We start from the raw sequence: 22,151 nt of genomic DNA, 5'->3' as shown, positions 1-22,151 counted from the left end.
CAGCCAGAGGGAATGTGGGTCCAAGGGGGAGAAAGAGGATGAGAAGCAGGCTGGACAGGTGTGGTTGGTGTGGATTACCCTCCAGGGGAGGGGGAGGGTTGTGAGGGGATTACTGTGGGTCAGGGTCTAGTCAAGGGCAAATCTCATCTCCACACTTAATCTTTGGCAGGAGGGTGTAGGCGTGACTACTATGATTGAAGTAGTTTGCAAAATTCTGAAGGGTTTTCTTAGAGCGTGGGAGTCCTTCAGGCCATGGTCCATGAGGCCCGAGGAAGCAGCCCTGACCTGACCCACGTACCAGGCTTGCCTTCCAGCTTCCAGCCCTCCAGCACGGAGTCTAGAAGGAGGAACTAGAGTGTGTCGGGGACCACAGGCAGGGGTGGGGCTGTGACGTGAGGGCGGGAGGGCGGGGCTGGTGGCAGGTGAGCTGCCAGGTCTCCCAGGCTCCAATCACTCTGGAGACTGAGCCATGGGGGGAAAACAGGACCAGAACGAGGTCTACGGTGAGGCTGGGGTGGGGGCCCAGGACCCGGCGAGGGAGGGGAGGCCTGCTCCGGGGAACGGTGGCTGGGCCAGCACCAGGGAGAGGAGCAGAGGGGAGTCGTGGTCCCCGAGGGGAGGGCCCAGGGAACAGCTGATGGAAGGAGACAGAGTCAGGGTCCTCGGAGGAGGATGGGGTGCAGGGGCTGGGAGCCATTGCTGAGGAGCCTTTGGGGTGTGAAGCTGAAGTCTGCGTGAGGAGGGGCGCTGGAGTCCCTGGGACGAGGGGGTGATGCCACGCCTGGACTCTGGGCACCTCAGGACAGGGCCCCCGGGAAGCAGAGCCTGAAGGAGGCAGGGTCAGGGTCCTGAGCAGAGGAAGGGGCTCAGGGGCTGGGAGGAGTGAGCTGGGCTCTGGGCCGCTGTCAGGAGGAACAGCTTGGGGTCCCTGAGAAGGAGGCGGACTTTCAGCCTGGACTCTGGGTCTCTGAGGGGAAAAGGCGCTGGGGATCTGCCTGCTGGGGTCTGTGAGGAGTGACGGCGGAGGGGGTTCTGCTGGGGGTCCCTGAGAGGAGTAGGGGCTGCAGATCTTGGTGGAGAGAGAGGGCTGGGGACCAGCCCCCCAGGTTCTCTGCTAGGAGGGAGTCTATCTCAGAGTGGGTTAGGAAGAGAGGCAGCACAGGGGCTCCTGTGAAGGGTAAGGCCTGAGGAGAAGGAGCGGGCAGCCTGTCTCCAGCATCTCTGTGAGGGGCAAAGGCTGGGGGGCTGCCCTGAGGGGTCCTGAGGACAAGGGCAGGGGGCAGGGTGAAGGGGTCTACAGGGAGGGGGAGCTGGGACCAGCCTCTGGGATCCCTTTGAGCATGAGGGCTAGGGAAGGAAGGAACCCCAGGGGAGGGACCTTCCAGAGGCGAGGCTTGGTCCAAAGGGAGTCAGGGGAGGGAGCAGTGGGGACACCCCACAGACTTCCTGGAACAGCTTTGGGTCAATCATCGACATCGCGTCTGAGAACCACGGAGGGACAAGAGTCCAGAGCACCTGGGAGAATGGACCGCACCCCTTTCCACGCTCTGGCTCAGCCCTCTGTCCTCCCTCCTCCCTGCCCACACGGGACCCTGGCTGCCTGGCCTCACCTCCTTCCTGTGTGTACTCAGGGAGGACCAGGAACAGGACGGGCCACAAGCTGCCCGGCTCAGGTGTCACCCTGACTGCTCTCCCAGAGACTGGCAGTAGCCTGGGGACTAAACTCCCTTCCGGGTGGGGGTCTACAGCGCCCCCCCCAGTCCCTGCGGGAATTGATGACTTTGGCTGAGGGCCTTGAGGTGTGACCCATAAATGACCCATAAAAAGCTGCCCTTTCCCCTCCCTCCAAGGCCGCCTGGTTGGAGTTCACAGTGATCAGTGAAGCTGCTGACCAAGCCTTGATCCTACCTTTCCTGTTCTCTACTTTCCCCTCCTGCCAGCCCTGCCCCTGTCTATCTCCCCCCAGACTCCTGAGGGCCAGGTAGGACCCTGGTGCAGGGTAGCTCCTGCTGTGGGGAAGGGTTTGGAGGGACTGGAAATGGGGGGAGAGACCCCTCTCAATGCCTCACTCTCCACACTCCTCCCCATGCCCTTCAGGGAAACCAGCCAAATATGACCCCTTCTTCCGAGGCCCCATCAAGAACAGGTGAGTTCTGGGCGCTGTGCTGCTGGGGTGGGGGGGCGGATGGGGGCGGTGTCTGGGTTTTGCTTCGTATTTGCTGAAATATTGGTAAGAAATTTGTGAGGAAAAAACCTCCTGCCCCAGGAGGGTGGTGGCCCTGGGGAGACTGTTGTGTGTGGAGGGGGCACAAGGGGGCCTCCCGGCTGCTGGTGATGTTCTGTGTCTTGGCCTGGGAGCTGGCTACACAGGCATGTGTCCTTTGGGAAAATTCATCCAGCTGAGCACTTCTGAACTGTGCCCTTTCCTGTTTTAAACTTCAGAAGAAAGTTTACCCACCCAGAAAAAGGTTTTCTTAAAGAGAATAAGATGAAAGCTACCTATGCCTACTTTCCAGCATCCCCCAACTCTCCAGAGCACGACTCCTCCAGACCATGCTACCCCCCACGCCCCAGTATCCCCTCTCCAAAGGTTTCCCCCATTTCTCTCCAAGGAGCTGCACAGATATCATCTGTTGTGTCCTCTTCTTCCTCTTCGTTCTGGGTTACATCGCCGTGGGGCTTGTGGGTGAGTTTCTGGCAGTGCAGAGCTGGGCAGTGGCTGGGGGACATTATTGTCCCAAGGAGGGACCACACCCACAGCCTTTCCCTCTTAAGTCCCTGCCGCACTCCGGTGATTCATCTGTGTGTCTCTGTCTCCAGCCTGGGTGTATGGAGACCCCCAGCAAGTCCTCTACCCCAGGAACTCTACTGGGGCCTATTGCGGGATCGGGGAAAACAAGTGAGTATGAAGGCAAGAAGAGGGGGCAGGAGGGAGATGAGATGGGGGATGGGTAGGGGACCACTCCACCTCAGCCTCCCTGAATCTCACCAGTCCAGGCCACGTAGAACAGCCTCCACTGCTGGCCAGTGGCTTCTGAATCCTCCTAGAATTAGGAGGCAGCAAAGAGTCATGGTTAAATGCATGGGCTTTAGGGTTCAGAGATGGTCATTTGAATCCCCAACTGGGCTAAGTAAGTTTTGGTTTGTGACCTCCGGCAAGGTACTTAATATCTCTGAACTTTGATTTCTTCTTCTGAAACACAAGGCTGATTCCAGAAGCAAGGCTATCAGTCCCAGCATGCAGGAAACGTTCAGTAAATAATAAAACCACTAACCTTTATATGGCATTCCAGGCAGGCAGTGTACTCTACACACAAACTCAGTTAAACCTTGTGAGGCAGGTGCTATAATTTTACATGTGATGGAACTGAGGCAGTGAGTGGTTAGATGACTTATTCAAGGTCATAAAGCTGGCTGCAGAGTTCAAGCTCTTAACCAGTTTGTTAGCAGTGGAGATGCTGAATTACTCTGGGCAATCTTTCAGGTGTCTCCCATACCTTCCCAGCTGAGCTGAGCTTCCAGAGGCCAGGAACTGGGCCCATTGCACTCTTTTTTTTTGTTTTTTTGGTGTTTTTATGCGGTACACGGGCCTCTCACTGTTGTGGCCTCTCCCGTTGCGGAGCGCAGACTCAGCGGCCATGGCTCACGGGCCCAGGCGCTCCGCGGGATGTGGGATCTGCCCGGACCGGGACACGAACCCGTGTCCCCTGCATCGGCAGGCGGACTCTCAACCACTGTGCCACCAGGGAAGCCGCCCATTGCACTCTTGAGGCACAGCCCTGGCAGTCCCTCTCTTTCCCCAAGGCTTGACCAAGCCCTTATGCGTACGCTTCCTTCTCTCCTACAGAGATAAACCATATCTCCTATACTTCAACATCTTCAGCTGCGTCCTAACCACCGACATCATCACGATCACCCAGAATGGCCTGGCGTGCCCCACACCCCAGGTCAGAGTCTGGGACCTGCCTCTGTCCCCAGATCTCCCCCAGGGTCTGGATACCAGCCCCTCAGCACGCTCTCTGCCCCCAGGTGTGTGTGTCCTCCTGCCCAGAGGTCCCATGGACTGTGGAAACGGACCAGCTCTCACAGTCGGTCGAGCAGGTCTTCTATGCAGCAAATAGGAACTTTTGTCTGCCAGGGGTGCCTGGGGACATGGTGAGCGCTGTTCCCAATGTCATTGCTAAGGAGGGTCCATAATGAGGGAGGGTGGGAGGGGGAGTTGGGTAGATGATCGTGGTGATAGAAAGGGGACTCACTCCTTCATCTTGCTCTGTGTCTGTGTGTCTGTCTGTCCTCCCCCCACCCTCCAGCAAGTGCTCCAAAGCCTGAGACAGGAGCTCTGCCCCAGTTTCCTCCTCCCTTCCACTCCAGGTGAGAAGCCACATTCCTTCCTCAGACATCATCCAGTCCTAGATTTTTTTCCCTCAAACAAGGGAACCAGGCTCAGAGAGAGGCAAGTCACACAGCTTGTCTGTGACAAAATCAGAATGAGCACCAGGTCTTCGTTTTTTTTCTCTGCTGCATGACCATCCTACAGTCAGATCACCAGTGCTTATTATGTACCTGCTGTGTGCCAGGTACCGGGGACAGGTGAAGCGAAGATGAAAACTGCTCCCCTTTTGGACTACATCCTAGGTGGTGAGATCAGAGATGTTCACGAAGCGATTGCATGAGATTGCCACGAGAACATACGTGGGTGAATGTACACACATGCATTTATGTGCAGGCACAGGAAACAGACTGGAAGGATGTTCACCCAAATGTTAAAGTGACTGTGCTGGGTAGTGGGATCACAGTTGACTTTTTTTTTTTTGCTCTTTTTCCCAATTTTTTTTTTTTTTTTTTTTTTTTGCGGTATGCGGGCCTCTCACTGTTGTGGCCTCTCCTGTTGCGGGGCACAGGCTCCGGATGCACAGGCTCAGCGGCCATGGCTCACGGGCCCAGCCGCTCTGTGGCACGTGGGATCTTCCCGGACCGGGGCACGAACCCATGTCCCCTGCATCGGCAGGTGGACTCTCAACCACTGCGCCACCAGGGAAGCCCTTAAATGTTATTTTTAATAGAAAAAAAAATGTAACTATAGCATGAGAAAAGATATCCAGCTCTCAGTAGGTACAATAGGAAGTATCTCCAATGAGTGCTCCAGGGTCAGATAGATTTGGATTTAAATTCCAGCACTTTCCAGCTGTGTGGTCTTAGGAAAATGACTCAACCTCTCTGAGCCTTGTTTCCTCATCTTTAGAATGTAAATGCAAAGCAAGCCTGCCTGGCAAAGCTGTTGTGAGGGTCAAGATAAATGGCTCTGTAGGCACATAATAGGTGCCACAGGAGATAGGGGTGGGGCCAGAAGGCTTCCTGGAGGGGGTGAGATGGAGATGGAGCTGAACAGGGCATCATGGATGGGATTTCTGGAGGAGGAAGCGCAAAGGTAGAGAGGGGAGGGGAAAGTGGCTGGGCTCAGACGATGGGGCCTTAAAGCCTGGCCGTGAGCGTGGGCACTCTCCAGGGCAAGGCATCTGGAGGTGTCTGGGCAGCAGAGTGACCTAGAGCCCTGGAATGCCAAGGTCCGGGCTGTGCCGTGTCTCCCGGGCATTCTGGCAGGGGCTGGATTGAAGGGTGGCACGGGTGGGCGTGGAGGTGCTGTAAGAGGCAGGCCAGAGGACAGGAGGGTCTGAACCCAGGCAGTGGCAGGGTGGGGAGGAAGGAGCATTAAGAGACAGTGAAGGAAGCATGGGCTCCTGGGCCAGGAGCTCCCTTTCGGCTGTGGAATCAAGAGCAGCCCTCTGAGTGGGGCAGAGCCCTTCTCAACTCTGTCCCTAAGGGCACGACGGGCTGGGGTGGGGGCCAGAGACTTTCAAGACAAACTCTGGGCCCTCCCACCCAGTCGCCCGGTTCTCTCCCTCCAGCTCTGGGGCGTTGTTTTCCATGGTCCAATAGTACTGTGCCTAAGCTCCCAGGGATCTCCAACACGTCCATCGCCCAGGGCATCAGGTGGGCATTCCCTTGCCCCTACATCTCTGTCCCGCTCCCCCTTCCCACTCACAGCCCCATCTGACTCTGTCTCTCCCCACCAGTGGTCTTCTTGACAGCCTCAATGCCCGTGACATCAGTGTCAAGATCTTTGAAGACTTTGCCCAATCCTGGTATTGGATTCTTATGTGAGTCACCACATTCCCCTGCTCTCTCGTCCTTCCCTTCCCCCGACTCTGACCCTCTATCCCTTAGCCCACCGTCTGAAACAGAGCCTTTGGGCAGGGTAGGTGGAGCCAGAGCTCAGAATGGATCCCAAGTCCAACAGGATTTATAAGAGAAAGCGTGGGGGGGGGCTCTGATCTGGGGACATTGGGGGTTTGAGGAAAGGTATTTGGGGGCCTCTGAAAGGGGAAAGATATGGGGGATGTGGGGTGACACTCACCTATGTTTCCCTGCCCGCAGTGCCCTAGGCGTGGCTCTGGTCCTGAGCCTGCTGTTTATTCTGCTTCTGCGCCTGGTGGCCGGGCCCCTGGTGTTTGTGCTGATCATAGGGGTGCTGGGCGTGCTGGCATACGGCATCTATCACTCCTGGGAGGAATACCGCGTACTGCGGGACAAGGGTGCCTCCATCTCCCAGCTGGGCTTCACCACCAACCTCAGCGCCTACAGCAGCGTTCAGGAGACCTGGCTAGCAGCCCGTGAGTGCCCTGCCCACCCATGAACCACCAGCCACCCAAGGGCTGCCCTGGCCATGACCCAGGCCACTCTGCCCCCTGTCCACCCTCAGTGATCGTGCTGGCTGTGCTTGAAGGCATCCTGCTACTGATGCTCATCTTCCTGCGGCAACGGATTCGCATCGCCATCGCCCTCCTGGAGGAAGCCAGCAGGTCAGGGCCTATGTGGGAAGGAGAAGGGGCAGAGGGCAGGGGGGTGGGCCCAGGATGGGAGTGCTGGAAAGGTGGCAGAGCACTGGAGAAAGGCAGCATAGCACAGTGTTTAACATTGCTGTGTGGCTTAGCCTTTCTGCGCCTCAGTTTAACCATCTGTAAAATGGGGGTAATAATAGTTCCTACCTTGTAGGGTTGTCATAAGGATTAAGTTAATTAGTGTCTTGTCAAGTGCCTAAAACATGAAACAAGCCCTTACTCCCCCTGAAGCCGCCCCTGGTGGCTTCTCTGTGGCTCTAGTTTCCTCTAAAGTCCCCTTGAGCCTGATTTATTCAGTTCAGTTCTTTTAGGGAGCTCCTACTATGTGCCCAGCCTTAGGGGGAAGGAGCAGGCCCTGGAGAGGGCAGAGGTGTGGCCTGTGCCAGGGTCAGCACCATGAGAGGATGGGTGGGGACTGGGGGGTATGTTCACTGGTGTGCTGCTCTCATCTCCCTGCAGAGCTGTAGGACAGATGATGTCTACCATGTTCTACCCGTTGTTCACCTTTGTCCTGCTGCTCGTCTGCATTGCCTACTGGGGCATGACTGCTCTGTATCCTTTGCCCACATGACTGGGCCCTCCTGGAGCCCTTGGGGGTGGGGGGCAGGGCAATACTTTTGTAGACAGTATGCCTTAGTGTGATTGGAAGAAGGCACCCCTTCCTCCCAGCAGACACAGCCCTGCCTTGAAAAAGCAAGCACAGGCTGAATTTCAGCCCCTCTGTGCAGTGAACAACCTGCTCAAGCACCTGGAAAGGGCTTGCTGAGGAGGGGAACTGTGGAGGCCCCCGTGTCACCATGCTTTCCTTGACTCCCCTCTGGGTACCTGGCCACATCTGGGCAACCCCAGTACGTGTTCTGGGCGCCCAACGTCAGCTTGTCCGGCTGTGAGCATGTGCCAATGAATACATCATGCAACCCCATGGTGAGGATTTGGGGTGGATGTGGAGGGGCACCAGTAGGGCTGAGGGGACCTTAGAGAACAACTGGTTCAAATCCCTCATTGTGCAGAGGAGACTGAGGACCAGAGATGGCAAGGGGCTCACTCACGGGTCACACAGCAGGCCCCTAGCAGAGCCAGAAAGGGAGTCTGTCTGCAGACTCCAGATCTCCCGCTGAGCCACCCATTGTGCTGCAAGAGGATGAGTGCTGTGCCCAAGGGCAGGACTATGCCCTGGGGCAGGTGGATCTCAGAACTTCTCCATCCCTCCCCAGGACATTTCTCTGCCTAGAGAACCATTAACCACTTCACCCTTTCAGTCTCAGTCTGCTCACCTGTAAAATGGAGATAATCTTAATATCTGTGCCTCAGCGTGGCCCTGGCCATGGCCGAGAAAATTAAAGGACACTGGGCACATGAAAGTATAATGGCTGGCACCTGATAAGAGCTGATAACTGTAGATGGGTTTTGTTTAGGTTATCTTTAGTTAGGCTTCCTCAGAACACACTGTTCTAGGCGATAGGCAGGTGGGCTCCCTGGGGGCCTGGGAGAGTAGCTGCTACCCCAAACTCTCCCCTGTGAAGTTCCCAGGGAGTGAGGCCGCACTGCTGGGTATTCACTGTCAAAGCTTTCATGTGGCCACCACATCAGAACTGGGACCATGGGCTGTGCCCACAGGCGTTAGCCCCACTCTAAAAAAGGAGAGGGAGGTCGTTTACATTTAAGAAGGACCCATTATGTGCCAGGCACTGGCTATACAAAGCCCCAAATGAAGTACTTCTTGCTTTCAACTTGCTTATGACCTAGCGGTGGGGACTGACGCAAACCCACAATTACATAAAAGTGGAAAGTGGTCATAAATTCTTGTTATAAAATTTCAAACAGAGCAGTCCCTCCCTTAGGAAGCTTGCACAAGCCTCTTAGATGGCCTCATCCACCAGAGGGCAGACAGCAGAAGCAAGAACTACAGTCCTGCAGCCTGTGGAAGGAAAACCACATTCAGAAAGATAGACAAGACGAAAAGGCAGAGGGCTATGTACCAGATGAAGGAACAAGATAAAACCCCAGAAAAACAACTAACTGAAATGGAGATAGGCAACCTTCCAGAAAAAGAATTCAGAATAATGATAGTGAAGATGATCCAGGACCTCGGAAAAAGAATGGAGGCAAAGATGAAGAAGATGCAAGAAATGTTTAACAAAGACCTAGAATTAAAGAACAAACACCTAAAAAAAAAAAGAACAAACACCTAGAAGAATTAAAGAACAAACAAACAGAGATGAACAATACAATAACTGAAATGAAAACTACACTAGAAGGAATCAATAGCAGAATAACTGAGGCAGAAGAACGGAGAAGTGACCTGGAAGACAGAATGGTGGAATTCACTGCCACAGAACAGAATAAAGAAAAAAGAATGAAAAGAAATGAAGACAGCCTCAGAGACCTCTGGAACAACATTAAATGCAACAACATTCGCATTATAGGGGTCCCAGAAGGAGAAGAGAGAGAGAAAGGACCAGAGAAAATATTTGAAGAGATTATAGTCAAAACTTCCCTAACATGGGAAAGGAAATAGCCACCCAAGTCCAGGAAGCCCTCCAAGTCCATCCATGTTGCTGTAAATGGCAACATTTCATTCCTTTTTATGGCTGAGTAGTATTCCGTTGTATTTATGTACCACATCTTCTTTATCCATTCATCTGTTGATGGACACTTAGATTGCTTCCATACCTTAGCAATTGGAAATAATGCTGCTATGAACATTGGGTGCATGTGTCTCTTCCAATTAGTGGTTTTGGGTTTTTTTTTTCCATGTGTACAGCCAGAAGTGGAATTGCTGGGTCGTATGGTAGTTCTATTTTTAGCTTTTTGAGACACTTCTCACACTGCTTTCCACAGTGACTGCGCCAATTTACTTTCCCATCAGCAGTGTACAAGTGTTGCCTCTTCCTCACATCCTTGCCAACATTTGTTGTGTTCTTTTTGATGATGGCCATTCTGACAGGTGTGAGGTGATATCTCATTGTGGGTTTGATTTGCATTTCCCTGATGATTAGCGATGTTGAGCATCTTTCCATGTGCCTGTTGGCCGTCTGCATTTCCTCTTTGGAAAAATGTCTATTCAGTTCTTCTGTCCATTTTTTTAAAAATATATTTATTTATTTATGGCTGAGTTGGGTCTTTGTTGCTGTGTGCAGGCTTTCTCTAGTTGCAGCAAGCGGGGGCTACTCTTCGTTGTGGTGCTCAGGCTTCTCATTGTGGCGGCTTCTCTTGTTGCAGAGCACAGGCTCTAGGCGCGCGGGCTTCAGTAGTTGTGGCGCACGGGCTTTTGAGCACAGGCTCGGTAGTTGTGGCGCACGGGCTTAGTTGATCCGCGGCATGTGGTATCTTCCTGGACCAGGGCTTGAACCCATGTCCCCTGCATTGCCAGGCGGATTCTTAACCACTGCACCACCAGGGAAGCCCCGTTCTGCCCATTTTTAAATCAGGTTGTTTGTGTTTTTCATGTTGAGTTGTATGAGCTGTTTTTACATGTTGGATATTAATACCGTATTGGTCATATCATTTGCAAATATTTTCTCCCATTCAGTAGGTTGTCTTTTCATTTTTTGATGGTTTCCTTTGCTGTGCAAAAGCTTTTAAGATTAATTAAATCCCATTTGTTTATTTCCTCTGCTTTAAGAGACGAATCTGTGTTTTTTACTTTTTATTAGGGAAATTTTCAGACACACACAAACATGGAGAATCCCTGTACTCAGATTCCATAACCTTCAGCCTTCTGTTCTTGTTTCATCTATTTCCCTACCCATCCCCCACCCCTTGCAATTTTAAAAAATTATTTATTTATTTGGCTGCACTAGGTCTTAGTTGCAGCACGTGGGATCTTCGTTGTCACGTGCAGGATCTTCGTTGCCATATGCAGGATCTTCGTTGCGGCATGCAAGATCTTCAGTTGCAGCATGCAGACTTCTTAGTTGCGGCATGCAGACTCTTAGTTGCAGCATGTGAACTCTTAGTTGTGGCATGCATGTGGGACCTAGTTCCTTGACCAAGGATTGAACCTGGGCCCCCTGCATTGGGAGCGTGGAGTCTTAACCACTGGACCACCAGAGAAGTCCCCCGTGCAATTTATTTTTCTTGAGTTTTTGTTTGTTTGTTTGTTTTTGCGGTACGCAGGCCTCTCACTGTTGTGGCCTCTCCCGTTGCGGAGCACAGGCTCCGGACGCGCAGGTTTAGCGGCCATGGCTCATGGGCCCAGCCGCTCCGCGGCATGTGGGATCTTCCCAGACCGGGGCACGAACCCATGTCCCCTGCATTGGCAGGCGGACTCTCAACCGCTGCGCCACCAGGGAAGCCCTCGAGTTTTTAAAGGCAAATTCTGAACATTGTGCCATTTCACCTTTAAATATATCAGGATGGATCTCAACAGATAAGGACTTTTAAAAAGCATAACCACTACACCATTATCACACCAAACAGAATTAATGGTTCCTTAGCATCATCTGATACCCAGTCTGTTCAATTTTGCTAGAAAGTGCTTTGGTTGAAGTTGCAGAGGCTGCTCTGGGACGGGACAAGCTGTTCAAGTGCAAAGGAGAGCTAGGCATTTGTCACACTGCCTTCATACCATTAAGGCTTAGTCCACACGGCCTGGGAGCTCTTGTGCCGTCCAGAGACTGGAGACTGAAGGAAACTAATTACACTCACACAATAGGCAAGCTGAACCCTGTCTGAACCCAGAGATGGATCTCCTGGAAGGAATGGGCTTCCCCACTTCTGGGGAGGCTGTTACCACCCTCTGCTCTGGGAGGGCAGGAGCTGGTTGGGAATGAGCCTCCTCTGCCTGCCTCCCCAGGACCAGCCGGTGAACTTCTCCTGCCCAGGGCTGATGTGCGTCTTCCAGGGCTACTTGTCCACAGGCCTAGTACAACGTTCTCTCTTCAACTTGCAAATCTACGGGGTCCTGGGGCTGTTCTGGACCATCAACTGGGTGCTAGCCCTGGGCCAGTGTGTCCTGGCTGGGGCCTTTGCCTCCTTCTACTGGGCCTTCCACAAGCCCCAGGACATCCCTACCTTTCCCCTGAGCTCTGCCTTCATGCGCACACTCCGGTAAGCCTGGGGCAGGGGGCTGGGAATTATGAACCCGGGAGTCCTCTGACTACCTCACTAACCCCTGTGCAGTTACCACACTGGGTCGCTAGCCTTTGGAGCCCTCATCTTGACCCTGGTGCAGATAGCCAGGGTCATCCTGGAGTACATTGACAACAAACTGAGAGGTGAGTCGAGGTTGGGGGCTGGGCAAGGCTAGGCTGATCAGCTGGACCCTTGGGCGCTGGAGCGGGGCCGGTGTGCTGTCAGGGGCCAGTGCCCAAACGTGAGCCCTCCTTACCCCCAGGAACCCAGAACCCTATGGCCCGCTGTATCATGTGCTGCTTCAAGTGCTGCCTCTGGTGTTTGGAAAAGTTTATCAAGTTCCTGAACCGCAATGCATACATCATGGTGAGCCCACTACATGAGCAACCCCTTGCTCTGGGGGCCCTGGATGCCCCTGGCCTAGGTAAGCTCACCACAGGTAACCCTGAACTTTCCACCTCACCCAGATTGCCATCTACGGGAAGAATTTCTGTGTCTCAGCCAAAAACGCCTTCATGCTGCTCATGAGGAACATTGTCAGGTCAGGCTGTCGCCCCCCACCTCCGTGATCTCCCACCCATAAGCATGCTGTGCTCAGAAGGGCCTTGAGCTTGGTTTAATCTCTGCTGCCTCCATCTTGAAATGTGAACAGTTTTTGTTTTGCACCTGTCATGGCAAATTATATAGCCAGTTCTACTCCCACCCCTGCCAGGCCTCTTACCCCCAACCTACCCCAACTCCTTGTACAGGGTGGTCGTCCTGGACAAAGTCACAGACCTGCTACTGTTCTTTGGGAAGCTGCTGGTGGTTGGAGGTGTTGGTAAGGACCAGGGCAGGGAGTTACAGAGGACAGGGGTGCTGGGCAGTTTAAGAGGTGACCTCAGAGGAGTGATGCTGACCTCCAGATCTCTCTCACAGGGGCCCTGTCCTTCTTTTTTTTCACCGGTCGCATCCAGGGACTGGGTAAAGACATTGAGAGTCCCCAACTCAACTACTACTGGCTGCCCATGATGGTGAGTGACACCCCCCAAACCCCCCAGCTCCACCCTCCACCCCACCCCATCCCCGATGCCCGCTTCACCCTCCAACTCTCCAAAGGAACCCTAAGGGAAACCTTGCATCTTGCAGACCTCCATCCTGGGGGCCTATGTCATCGCCAATGGCTTCTTCAGCGTTTTCGGCATGTGTGTGGACACTCTCTTCCTCTGTTTCTGTGAGTCACACCTCTACCTCCTCTCCTCAACTTAAAGGTACCAGATCATTCAGGCTTTTTTGGAGACTTGGTGCTTCTAGAAACAGCGACCTCGTGAGTTACAGGAGCCAGAGGCTCTTCTAACATCCTCAGGGCAGGTGTTTGGGAAGAAAGGAGGGAGTGAGCTCCCAGGCTCCTGGGCTCTCCCAAGAAGGAACATTCCAGGGGAGAGGCCTCTGGTATCTTCCCCTAGAAAACCTGGGAAAGAAGTTAGCCACAGGACTCTTCCCAGCAGGTGGCTGTAGTGAGTGGGGATTTTCTCACCCTACTGTATGCGTTCATTCAGGGTTTCATATGTACCGGGCTCTGCGCTAAGCAACTGACATGTGTTTTTTCCGTTAATCCTTATCACGCTATGAAATATTTTTGACACCCCCACCTTTACAGATGAGGAAACTATTACATAACCTACCCAGTAGGTTGCAAAACCTGCCCTCCAAAATCAGCCCGTGGTGGCGCAGCCTGGAAACCAGGGAGCTGTCTCTTAGTCCCTGGTTTTCCCGGGGAGTGGGGTTGGCTCCCAGCGGTGCGTTCTTATGAGTCTATGTCGTGCTATAGTGGAAGACTTGGAGCGGAACGACGGTTCCGTGGACCGGCCCTACTACATGTCCAAGGCCCTTCTGAAGATTCTGGGCAAGAAGAACGAGGTGCCCCCAGGAGACAAGAGGAAGAAGTGAGAGGCGTAGCTCTGATCCAGGACTGCACGCCGCCTGTACAGCCTCACAGCCTCAACCCGCCTTCCAGATCTCGATTTTGTAGTAAAAAGATTTTATTAAAAGACTGATATTTTGTTTTCTCAAAAACTCTGGGACTTTTATTTCCTCCTACATGCTGCTCTTTTTAACCTCGCCTGGCTCTTTAAAATAGATCCCGCCCCTATGACGCAACCCAGGTGCCTCGACCAATCAAAAGGCTCCTGAGGAGTAATGCACGCCCCCTTCTTCACCCCAGCCAATACGCTTCCGGCCGGGGTCACGCGCTCCGGCGCTTCAGTGGGGGCCAATTGGAAAGAGGTAGCTCTGAGGCGCTGAAGGGTCACGTGGGGAGTCGTGCCAGGGCCAAAGAGAGTCGCGGAAGCGTGGCGGGCGGGCTGGGATTGGGGCGGGTTTGAGGGTGACAGCTGAGCGTTTAAAGGGCCGGGGTCAGTTGACGAATCCAGCCCGCGTCTAGTCCTGGGGGGGCCAGGGTCGCTGCTGCCGCGAGGGAGAGATGACTGCGGAGCGACCCGGCACAGTGCCCCCGGGCAGACCCGGGAGACCGCGAATGCTGGGATCATGGGGAGGCTGTAGGGTTCAGGTGTTTGCCGCGATCTTCCTGCTGCTGTTGTCTTCAGCAGGAGTCGGGGCCCGGGCAAAGGACGACTTCAGTCTGGTGAGTCACCCCTCGCATAGCCCCATCCCCGACTCACGCAGGCGGTCTGTGCCCAGTTGTACCCCGGGACCTAGGCTGCTGAGCCCCCTCTCCTCCGAGGAACTCTCTGACCCCGTTCCCTCCTTTCCCAGTCCCTTTCCCTCTCTGGGCCCTTGTCCTCTTTCCCTCTGAGTCTCCTCTTTCGAGCTCCTTACCCTTTTGAGGTCTCCCTGTCCCTGAGGGCTCCTTGTCCCCTCGTAGTCCCTCCCCCTCTCCGAGCCCCCAGTTTCGCTCCGAACTCTCCTCAGGGTTCCCCTTCCTTGTTCTGGGACCCCTTCTCCCACTCGGGATCCCCATCACCCTGCCTCTCCCAGGGGAACCTAACTCCGAGCCGCTGTTCATTCACCCTAAAACCCCAAGTCACGTTTGTTCTGTTGACCCTCCCTCCTCGCTTCGTAGGTTCGTCCGCTTGTGACCATGGAGCAGCTGCTGTGGGTGAGCGGGAAGCAGATCGGCTCTGTGGACACCTTCCGCATCCCGCTCATCACCACCTCTCCTCGGGGCACTCTCCTTGCCTTTGCTGAGGCCAGGAAAATGTCAGCATCGGATAAAGGAGCTAAGTTCATTGCTCTGCGGAGGTCCACGGACCAGGGTATAAAGATGCCTGGGTCACAAGAGGCTGGATGGGTGGGGAGCTTGACCTGCCTTAGGGCCCAGAGGCTGCTGGATCCCTGAAGAGTAGAGGGAACCTAAGGCAGGAAGGTGTCCAGGGCAGTGATCTGGAAATTGGGCTCACCAAGGAGTTGAACATTCATTCAGACATTTACTGAGCACTTACTATATACCTGGCATTGTTCTAGGTTCTGTGAATACAGTTATGAACAAAACAAAGCAAAATTCCTTGCCTTCACAGGGCTTGTATTCTACTGGGGTGGGGGGAGACAGACAATAAACATAATAAATAAGTAAATGTATTTTTTGTATTGGGAGCTGATACGTGCAGTAGAGAAAAATGAAACATGGCAAGAGGCATGGAGAGTGCCAGAATTTGACTGTAATTTTAAGTAGATGACATTTGAGCAGACTCAGAGGAGGTAAGTGAGCCTGGAAGAAGAGCCAGGCAGGTGTAACAAGCTTAGACAGAGTTCACTGCCCCCCCGCAAGGAGGGGAGTATTTGAGGAATGAGAAGCAGTTTGTGCGGCTGGATGGAGTGAGCAAGGGTAGAATAGATAAGGTCTGAGAGGTAAGGAGGGGCAGGTCTCGTGGGGCCATCGTAAGGCCTTGGGTCCCTAGCAGGAGGTGAACATTGCAGCGAGTGGTGGAAAGGGAACCTCCAGAGTGCTCACCCTGGGTTTCTTCCCGGTTTTCTTTAGGCAGCACATGGTCTCCAACAGCTTTCATTGTGGACGATGGGGAGAGCCCAGATGGGCTGAACTTGGGAGCAGTGGTGAGCGATACAACAACAGGAGTGGTCTTCCTTTTCTACTCTCTCTGTGCTCACAAGGCTGGCTGCCAGGTGGCCTCCACCATGCTGGTGTGGAGCAAGGATGACGGCATTTCCTGGAGTTCTCCTCGGAACCTCTCCTTGGACATAGGCACTGAGATGTTTGCCCCCGGACCGGGCTCTGGCATTCAGGTCTCTGTCCTGAGATGGGTGGAGGGAGGTGCCTCATAGAGAGTCTGCCCCGTTATGGACTCCTTTGCAAAGAGAAGATCCTGTGAAGTCAGATTTTTCTATCTTAGGTGGCATTCCTTGGAAGAAAGGGACATCCTGGGAGGAACACCCTGCCAAGGGAAGGTGGAATTTTGCCATTGGCTTCCCATCTGGGGGTTGTCAACAGGGCTGCACTGATCCATATGCAGATTAGAAAAAAAGTTAGAAAGTCCTGTGCAGATTAGACGAAAGCCCTCCTTTGGGCAGACACAAGCCTGTGCCATGGTCCACAGCTTGGCCTGTGAACACAGGTTGGGTTTAAGCTCCCATCTCCCCCTGTGGCTGGGCCCCCTTGTCCTATGCACAGCCTGTCCAGAGTACACCCTGGATGTCCCGAAGGAGCTTATTCTGCCAAAGAGCTTCTTAATTCAGACAGTGGGTGTTTGTAATGCTTGTGGAACCCTCAGCAAGCAAGGACAGAACGGAAGGGGACAAGGTGTGTCCTCACACTTAGGAGGTGGTGGGTTCCCCCCCCTGCTTCTGAGCCCCCTCAAGGTCTCCTCCGTCTGTGGCACCCCTGTCCTTTTCCCACAGAAACAGCGGGAGCCTCGGAAGGGCCGGCTCATTGTGTGTGGCCACGGGACGCTGGAGCGGGACGGGGTCTTCTGCCTCCTCAGCGATGACCGCGGCGCCTCCTGGCACTATGGGAGTGGGGTCAGCGGCATCCCCTATGGCCAGCCCAAGCGGGAAAATGATTTCAGCCCTGACGAGTGCCAGGTCAGGAGAAGTCCATGGGCTGTCCCCCACCCGCTCAACCTGCTCTGTCCTCCAGAGCACCGTTTCACTCGCGGACCCCGGGCCTGGCTGCCCAGCTCCGTGCCACCTAGCCTTGCTCCCTCAGGGACAGGGCCCTTCGCCCCGCCCCCACCCTGCGTCTTCCTGAAGCCCTCTTCTCTCCGCTCAGCCCTTTGAGCTTCCCGATGGCTCAGTGGTCATCAATGCCCGGAACCAGAACAACTACCACTGCCACTGCCGGATCATCCTCCGCAGCTATGATGCCTGTGATACTCTGAGGCCCCGTGATGTGACCTTCGACCCTGAGCTTGTGGACCCTGTGGTGGCCGCAGGGGCTGTGGCCACCAACTCCGGCATTGTCTTCTTCTCCAACCCAGCCCATCCAGAGTTCCGTGAGTATCTGCCAGGTGGGGTCGGCGAGGAGCCCCCGTGACCTAGAGAAGGAGGCCTTCTCTAGGGGGAGACCTTCCTTCCCCTGACTCTGCTGCTGTTCCCAGGAGTGAACCTGACCCTGCGCTGGAGCTTCAGCAATGGCACCTCATGGCAGAAGGAGACGGTCCAGCTGTGGCCGGGGCCCAGTGGCTACTCCTCACTGGCAACCCTGGAGGGCAGTGTGGGCGGGGAGGACCAGGCCCCGCAACTCTATGTCCTGTATGAGAAAGGCCGGAAACAGTACATAGAGAGCATCTCCCTGGCCAAAGTCAGCGTCTATGGGACACTCTGAGCTGTACACCTGCCAAGGGGATAGAAGGCCCTGGACTCAGCCTCAGGACCATGGGTCTGTAGAGGGTCTACTGGAGGAGCCTAGAAGACGGTTCCACCTTCCTTTAAAGTCTAGCGTTTTGCAAAATCAACTTCTCTTTGACAGGGAAATCATTCCTTAGGACTAAAAACCTGGCTTCTCCCACATAGGAAGAGCTGCCCACACGTGGGAGCACTTCTCTTCCACATTGCTGGGTCTGCCCTCTCAGGGCAATGATTGGTCCTTTTCTTGGACAGGGCTAGGTGGGCCTGTAGCATTAAATAAATATGAACTCAGGGAATTGGGGAAGGCTTACCTCTTTGGGGTAAGATACTGGCTTTGGAGAGGGTTGGTGAAAGTTCCAGAAGGGCAGGACATTTGGTTTCAAGGTAAGGAACGAGGTGCACCACCCACTTTGACTATGTATGAATCAAAATGTTTATAACTTAACGTTCTTAATGAAGGAGAATGAATATTTGCAGAGTCTCTGTGGTTCTGTCAGTGCACATCTCCATGTCTGTTTTCCTCGTGCACACTTGTGGGACTGGGAGTGAGTTTTGGGGAGGAAGCTGGTGTGCTTATTGCCTGTGAAAATCTGTGACTTTGGCAAATCAAATCCTCCTTTCTTTTTCGCATTCCTTCTTATCACAGAAGTACAACTTGCTCTTAACAAGTGTAATGAGGGGAAGGAGGAGGAGCCTCATAAGATAATTAAAAACTGGCTGTTTTGTATTTCTAAGGTGGGGTGAGATACTGTCCTCCATGAAACAGGGAGCAGGTGTGTAAAATGCAGATGAGAAGCCTCTCCCAGGCCAGCCTGGCAGAGAAATAAGCACTGTGGCAATTATGTGAGACAACAACATCTCATCCTAAAGGAGATGCTGTGAAAAGAAAGAACAGCTGAGTGGGACAGCCACAGCTTTTCTCCATATGGAAAGAAAATGCAATGCCTGGATGAGACGGTAGGAATGTTCAAGACATTCTTTTCTTTTTAAAATAATATTTATTTATTTGTTTGCTTGCTTATTTATTTATTTATTTGGCCGCGCCAGGTCTTAGTTCCAGTCCCGGCATGCAGGATCTTCGTTGTTGGTGTGGGATCTTCGTTGCAGCACCTGGGCTCCTTAGTTGTGGCATGCAAACTCTTAGTTGCGGCATGCATGTGGGACCTAGTTCCCTGACCAGGGATCAAACCCGGGCCCCCTGCATTGGGAGCGCAGAGTCTTATCCACTGTGCCACAAGGGAAGTCCCTGCACATTGCATTTTGATGTTTCTTAAGTCTCAGTCTACGCCTCCTATCCTCTCTTCTTTCTCTCTCTTTTTTTTTTTCTTTTTGATACCGTCTACACAGAAATATGTTCATTTGTCCTGTAGAATGTTCCACTCTCTGGACTCATCTGTTTCTTCCTCAGAGTGTCATTTAACTTTTTTCCTCCATCCCTTGTATTTCCAGTTATCAAACCTGAAGGGTTAATTAGATTCATATTCCACTGGGTGAGGGAGGCGGGGGACAAGATTCCTTCCCAGGAGCTCTGTGTTTCCTATTGTGCTCCCTCAGGAAGCAAGTGCTGCCCACTTGTCCCTCTCTGAGTGAAGCTGAATTGAGTGATGGGTTCAGATGGCCATAGCCTGACCCCTCCTTTGTAAGGTTTCCCCATCAACCTTCCAACTGACAGTTTCATCCACAGATGACTTTTGCCTGAATCAGTTATTTCATGAGGGGTTGTGAAATGTTGGTTTTTGAATTCTATTATTTTGTCCTCATTTATTAGCTGGAATTCTTTAGTAAAAAGGAACTGTCCCTCATCAAGGCTGTTGGGTTACCCTGAAGCATGATTTGTATGGGAAAGTCAGGATAAATGCTTCATTTCTCCCCTTAACTTGCCAGGTCTCAGAGTAACCTGATGTAATATTTTACCTTGGCCAGTAAACCACATTGTTCCCACACAGGACACACAAACAGAGGCAGAATCTATGGGAGACGAACACAGGCAGCATGGCCGGGGAGGGCGGGCTCTGCTCTTCTAACACAGCTGGACGAATAGATATGACGCAGGAAGTGCGGTGGGGGGGTAGCATCTGCAGAAACTGGGACATCTGCTATCCACTGCCACTAAAAATGCACATCTGAGAAAGTCTTGCTAACAACTTTATCAGAAATAATGGAGGAGATAGAGAAAATGATACCATGAATGTCTGCCACATGAGCTACTGCCTCGTGAAGTAGACATGGCAGGGGGCTTGTAAGGAAGTAATCATGTTCCTTCTTCATAGCCAAGAACCCTCAGATAAGAGAGAGGCTCCTCAAGGAAGGATCTCCCCCCCTGGAGGGGGCGGAGTGGAGTCATTATAAACCAGAGTCCTGGCCCTACCCCAAACCTGCCTGTAGGTTCAGTGTCTCTAGAATCAGTCCAGGACCTTGCTTTTTTTTTTTTTTTTAATGTATTTTATTGAAGTGTAGTTGATTTACAATGTTGTTAATTTCTGCTGTACAGCAAAGTGATTCAGTTATACGTTTGTATATTCTTTTTCATATTCCTTTCCATTATGGTTTATCCCAGGATACTGAATATAGTTCCTTGTGCTATACAGTAGGACCTTGTTTATCCATCCTATATGTAATAGTTTGCATCTGCTAATCCCAAACTCCCAATCCATCCCTTCTCCGCCTCCACTCCCTGTTGGCAACCGCAAGTCTGTTCTCTGTGTCTGGGAGTCTTTTTCTGTTTTGTGGATAAGTTCATTTGTGTCATATTTTAGATTCCACATATAATTCCTCTAATAATTGGCGATGTCGAGCATCTTTTCATGTCCCTGTTGGCCATCTGTACATCTTCTTTGGAGAAATATCTATGTAGGTTTTCAGCCCATTTTTCAATTGGGCTGTTTTTGTTTTGTTTATTTTGTTGTTATTGAGATATATGAGCTGTTTGTATATTTTGGAAATTAAGCTTTTGTCGGTCACATCATTTGCAAATATTTTCTCCCAGTTCGTAGGTTGTCTTTTCATTTTGTTTATGGTTTCCTTTGCTGTACGAAAGCTTGTAGTTTGATTAGGTCCCATTTGTTTATTTTTGCTTTTATTTCTATTGCCTTGGGAGACTGACCTAAGAAAACATGGGTATGATTCATGTCAGAATGTTTTGCGTATGTTTTCTTGCAGGAGTTTTATGGTGTCATGTCTTATATTTAAGTCTTTAAGCCATTTTGAGTTTATTTTTCTCTATGTTGTGAGGGTGTGTTCTAACTTCATTGATTTACATGCGGCTGTCCAGCTTTCCGAACACCACTTGCTCAAGAGACTGTCTTTTCTCCATTGTATATATTCTTGCCTCCTTTGCAGGGCCTTGTATTTTTTTTTTTAATAAATTTATTTATTTTTGGCTGTGTTGGGTCTTCATTGCTGCACACGGGCTTTCTCTAGTTGCAGCGAGCAGGGGCTACTCTTCATTGCAGTGCGCGGGGTTCTCATTGTGGTGGCTTCTCTTGTGCGGAGCAGGGGCTCTAGGCGTGCGAGCTTTGGTAGTTGTGGCTCACAGGCTCAGCAGTTGTGGCTCACGGGCTCTAGAGCCCAGGCTCGGTAGTTGTGGCACACGGGCTTAGTTACTCCATGGTATGTGGGATCTTCCCAGACTAGGGCTCGAGCCCGTGTCCTCTGCGCTGGCAGGCGGATTCTTAATCACTGCGCCACCAGGGAAGTCCAGGCCTTGCATTTTTAAAAGGAACTACAGGAGAGTCTAACACTGGGGTCTTTGGGCTGCACTTTGAGAAACTGTCTCTTAGACGTTTTAGCCTAGACTTAGGAAGACTAGATTTCAAAACATTGAAGAAAAGATCTCAAAAGAGAAACTGTTTCAACAGGAAGAATTTGTGTTTAAAAAACACCAATAACCATAAAAGATGGCAGGGACCGAACCTGCCTGTTTACCTGGGCATCTTAAATCCCGCCACAACACCTAGCACATGGTGGATGCTTACTACAGGAGGAAAGACAAGTCCAGGATGGGTAAGGAGCTGGGCCAGTGTTTCTAAGTGTGGTTCCAGGTAGGTGGCAGCCACTCCCTGGGAACATGTTAGAAACGCTTGACCTTCCCCCTATACTGACCACCCCTTTCCCCACCAGACCTGCAGAATCAGAAGCTCTGGGGGTGGGTCCCAGCACTCAGTGTGTTAGCAAACCCTCCAGGGGATTCTAATGCACATTCAAGTTTGAAAGCCAGGGTTAGAACACAAGTCAGGGGTGCAGAAAGGGTTGAAGAATTGTTGGTTGGTTGGCTTTTTTTCTTTTAATATAAAGGGGGAATTAGAAGGAGTGGCAGGAGACTGAAAGGGGAAGGTATGTGATTATTTGTACAAATAGGACAAAGTGGACTTTGAAAAC

The 22,151-nt window shown here is 52.3% G+C and overlaps 2 protein-coding genes across 3 annotated transcripts; both read left to right on the top strand.

Annotated features, from left to right (window-relative positions):
• The first annotated feature begins 469 nt into the window (after positions 1-469).
• SLC44A4 (solute carrier family 44 member 4) lies at positions 470-14,074 on the top strand. The gene is made up of 22 exons (XM_089919860.1): positions 470-503; positions 1,632-1,734; positions 2,021-2,146; positions 2,613-2,686; positions 2,821-2,899; positions 3,848-3,947; positions 4,030-4,155; positions 4,311-4,371; positions 5,907-5,991; positions 6,075-6,158; positions 6,436-6,671; positions 6,761-6,860; positions 7,359-7,451; positions 7,721-7,823; positions 11,698-11,951; positions 12,024-12,118; positions 12,238-12,341; positions 12,443-12,516; positions 12,725-12,795; positions 12,894-12,988; positions 13,104-13,188; positions 13,786-14,074. Exons 1-22 carry the CDS (start codon positions 470-472, stop codon positions 13,902-13,904), a joined length of 2,301 nt encoding a protein of 766 aa, XP_089775986.1. The 3' UTR covers positions 13,905-14,074.
• Positions 14,075-14,304: 230 nt separating this feature from the next.
• On the top strand, positions 14,305-21,155 carry NEU1 (neuraminidase 1). Of its 2 annotated transcripts, XR_016394587.1 has the most exons (7): positions 14,305-14,598; positions 15,037-15,229; positions 15,952-16,214; positions 16,827-17,009; positions 17,197-17,419; positions 17,525-18,731; positions 18,822-21,155. XR_016394587.1 is itself a non-coding variant. In XM_022566173.2 (6 exons), exons 1-6 carry the CDS (start codon positions 14,437-14,439, stop codon positions 17,749-17,751), a joined length of 1,251 nt encoding a protein of 416 aa, XP_022421881.1. In that variant the 5' UTR covers positions 14,305-14,436; the 3' UTR covers positions 17,752-21,155. The 2 variants fall into 2 exon arrangements, 1 of the variants encoding a protein (XP_022421881.1); XM_022566173.2 differs by having other exon boundaries at positions 17,525-21,155.
• Positions 21,156-22,151: the final 996 nt, after the last annotated feature.

This window comes from Delphinapterus leucas, chromosome 10, assembly GCF_059928025.1.
Source record: "Delphinapterus leucas isolate spDelLeu-1000000601 "Yukka" chromosome 10, BTC_Dleu_Yukka2, whole genome shotgun sequence".
Classification (NCBI taxonomy): Eukaryota; Metazoa; Chordata; class Mammalia; order Artiodactyla; family Monodontidae; genus Delphinapterus; species Delphinapterus leucas.
The sequence above is the reverse complement of the archived record's forward strand: the minus strand, read 5'-3'. Positions and strand labels throughout refer to the sequence as shown.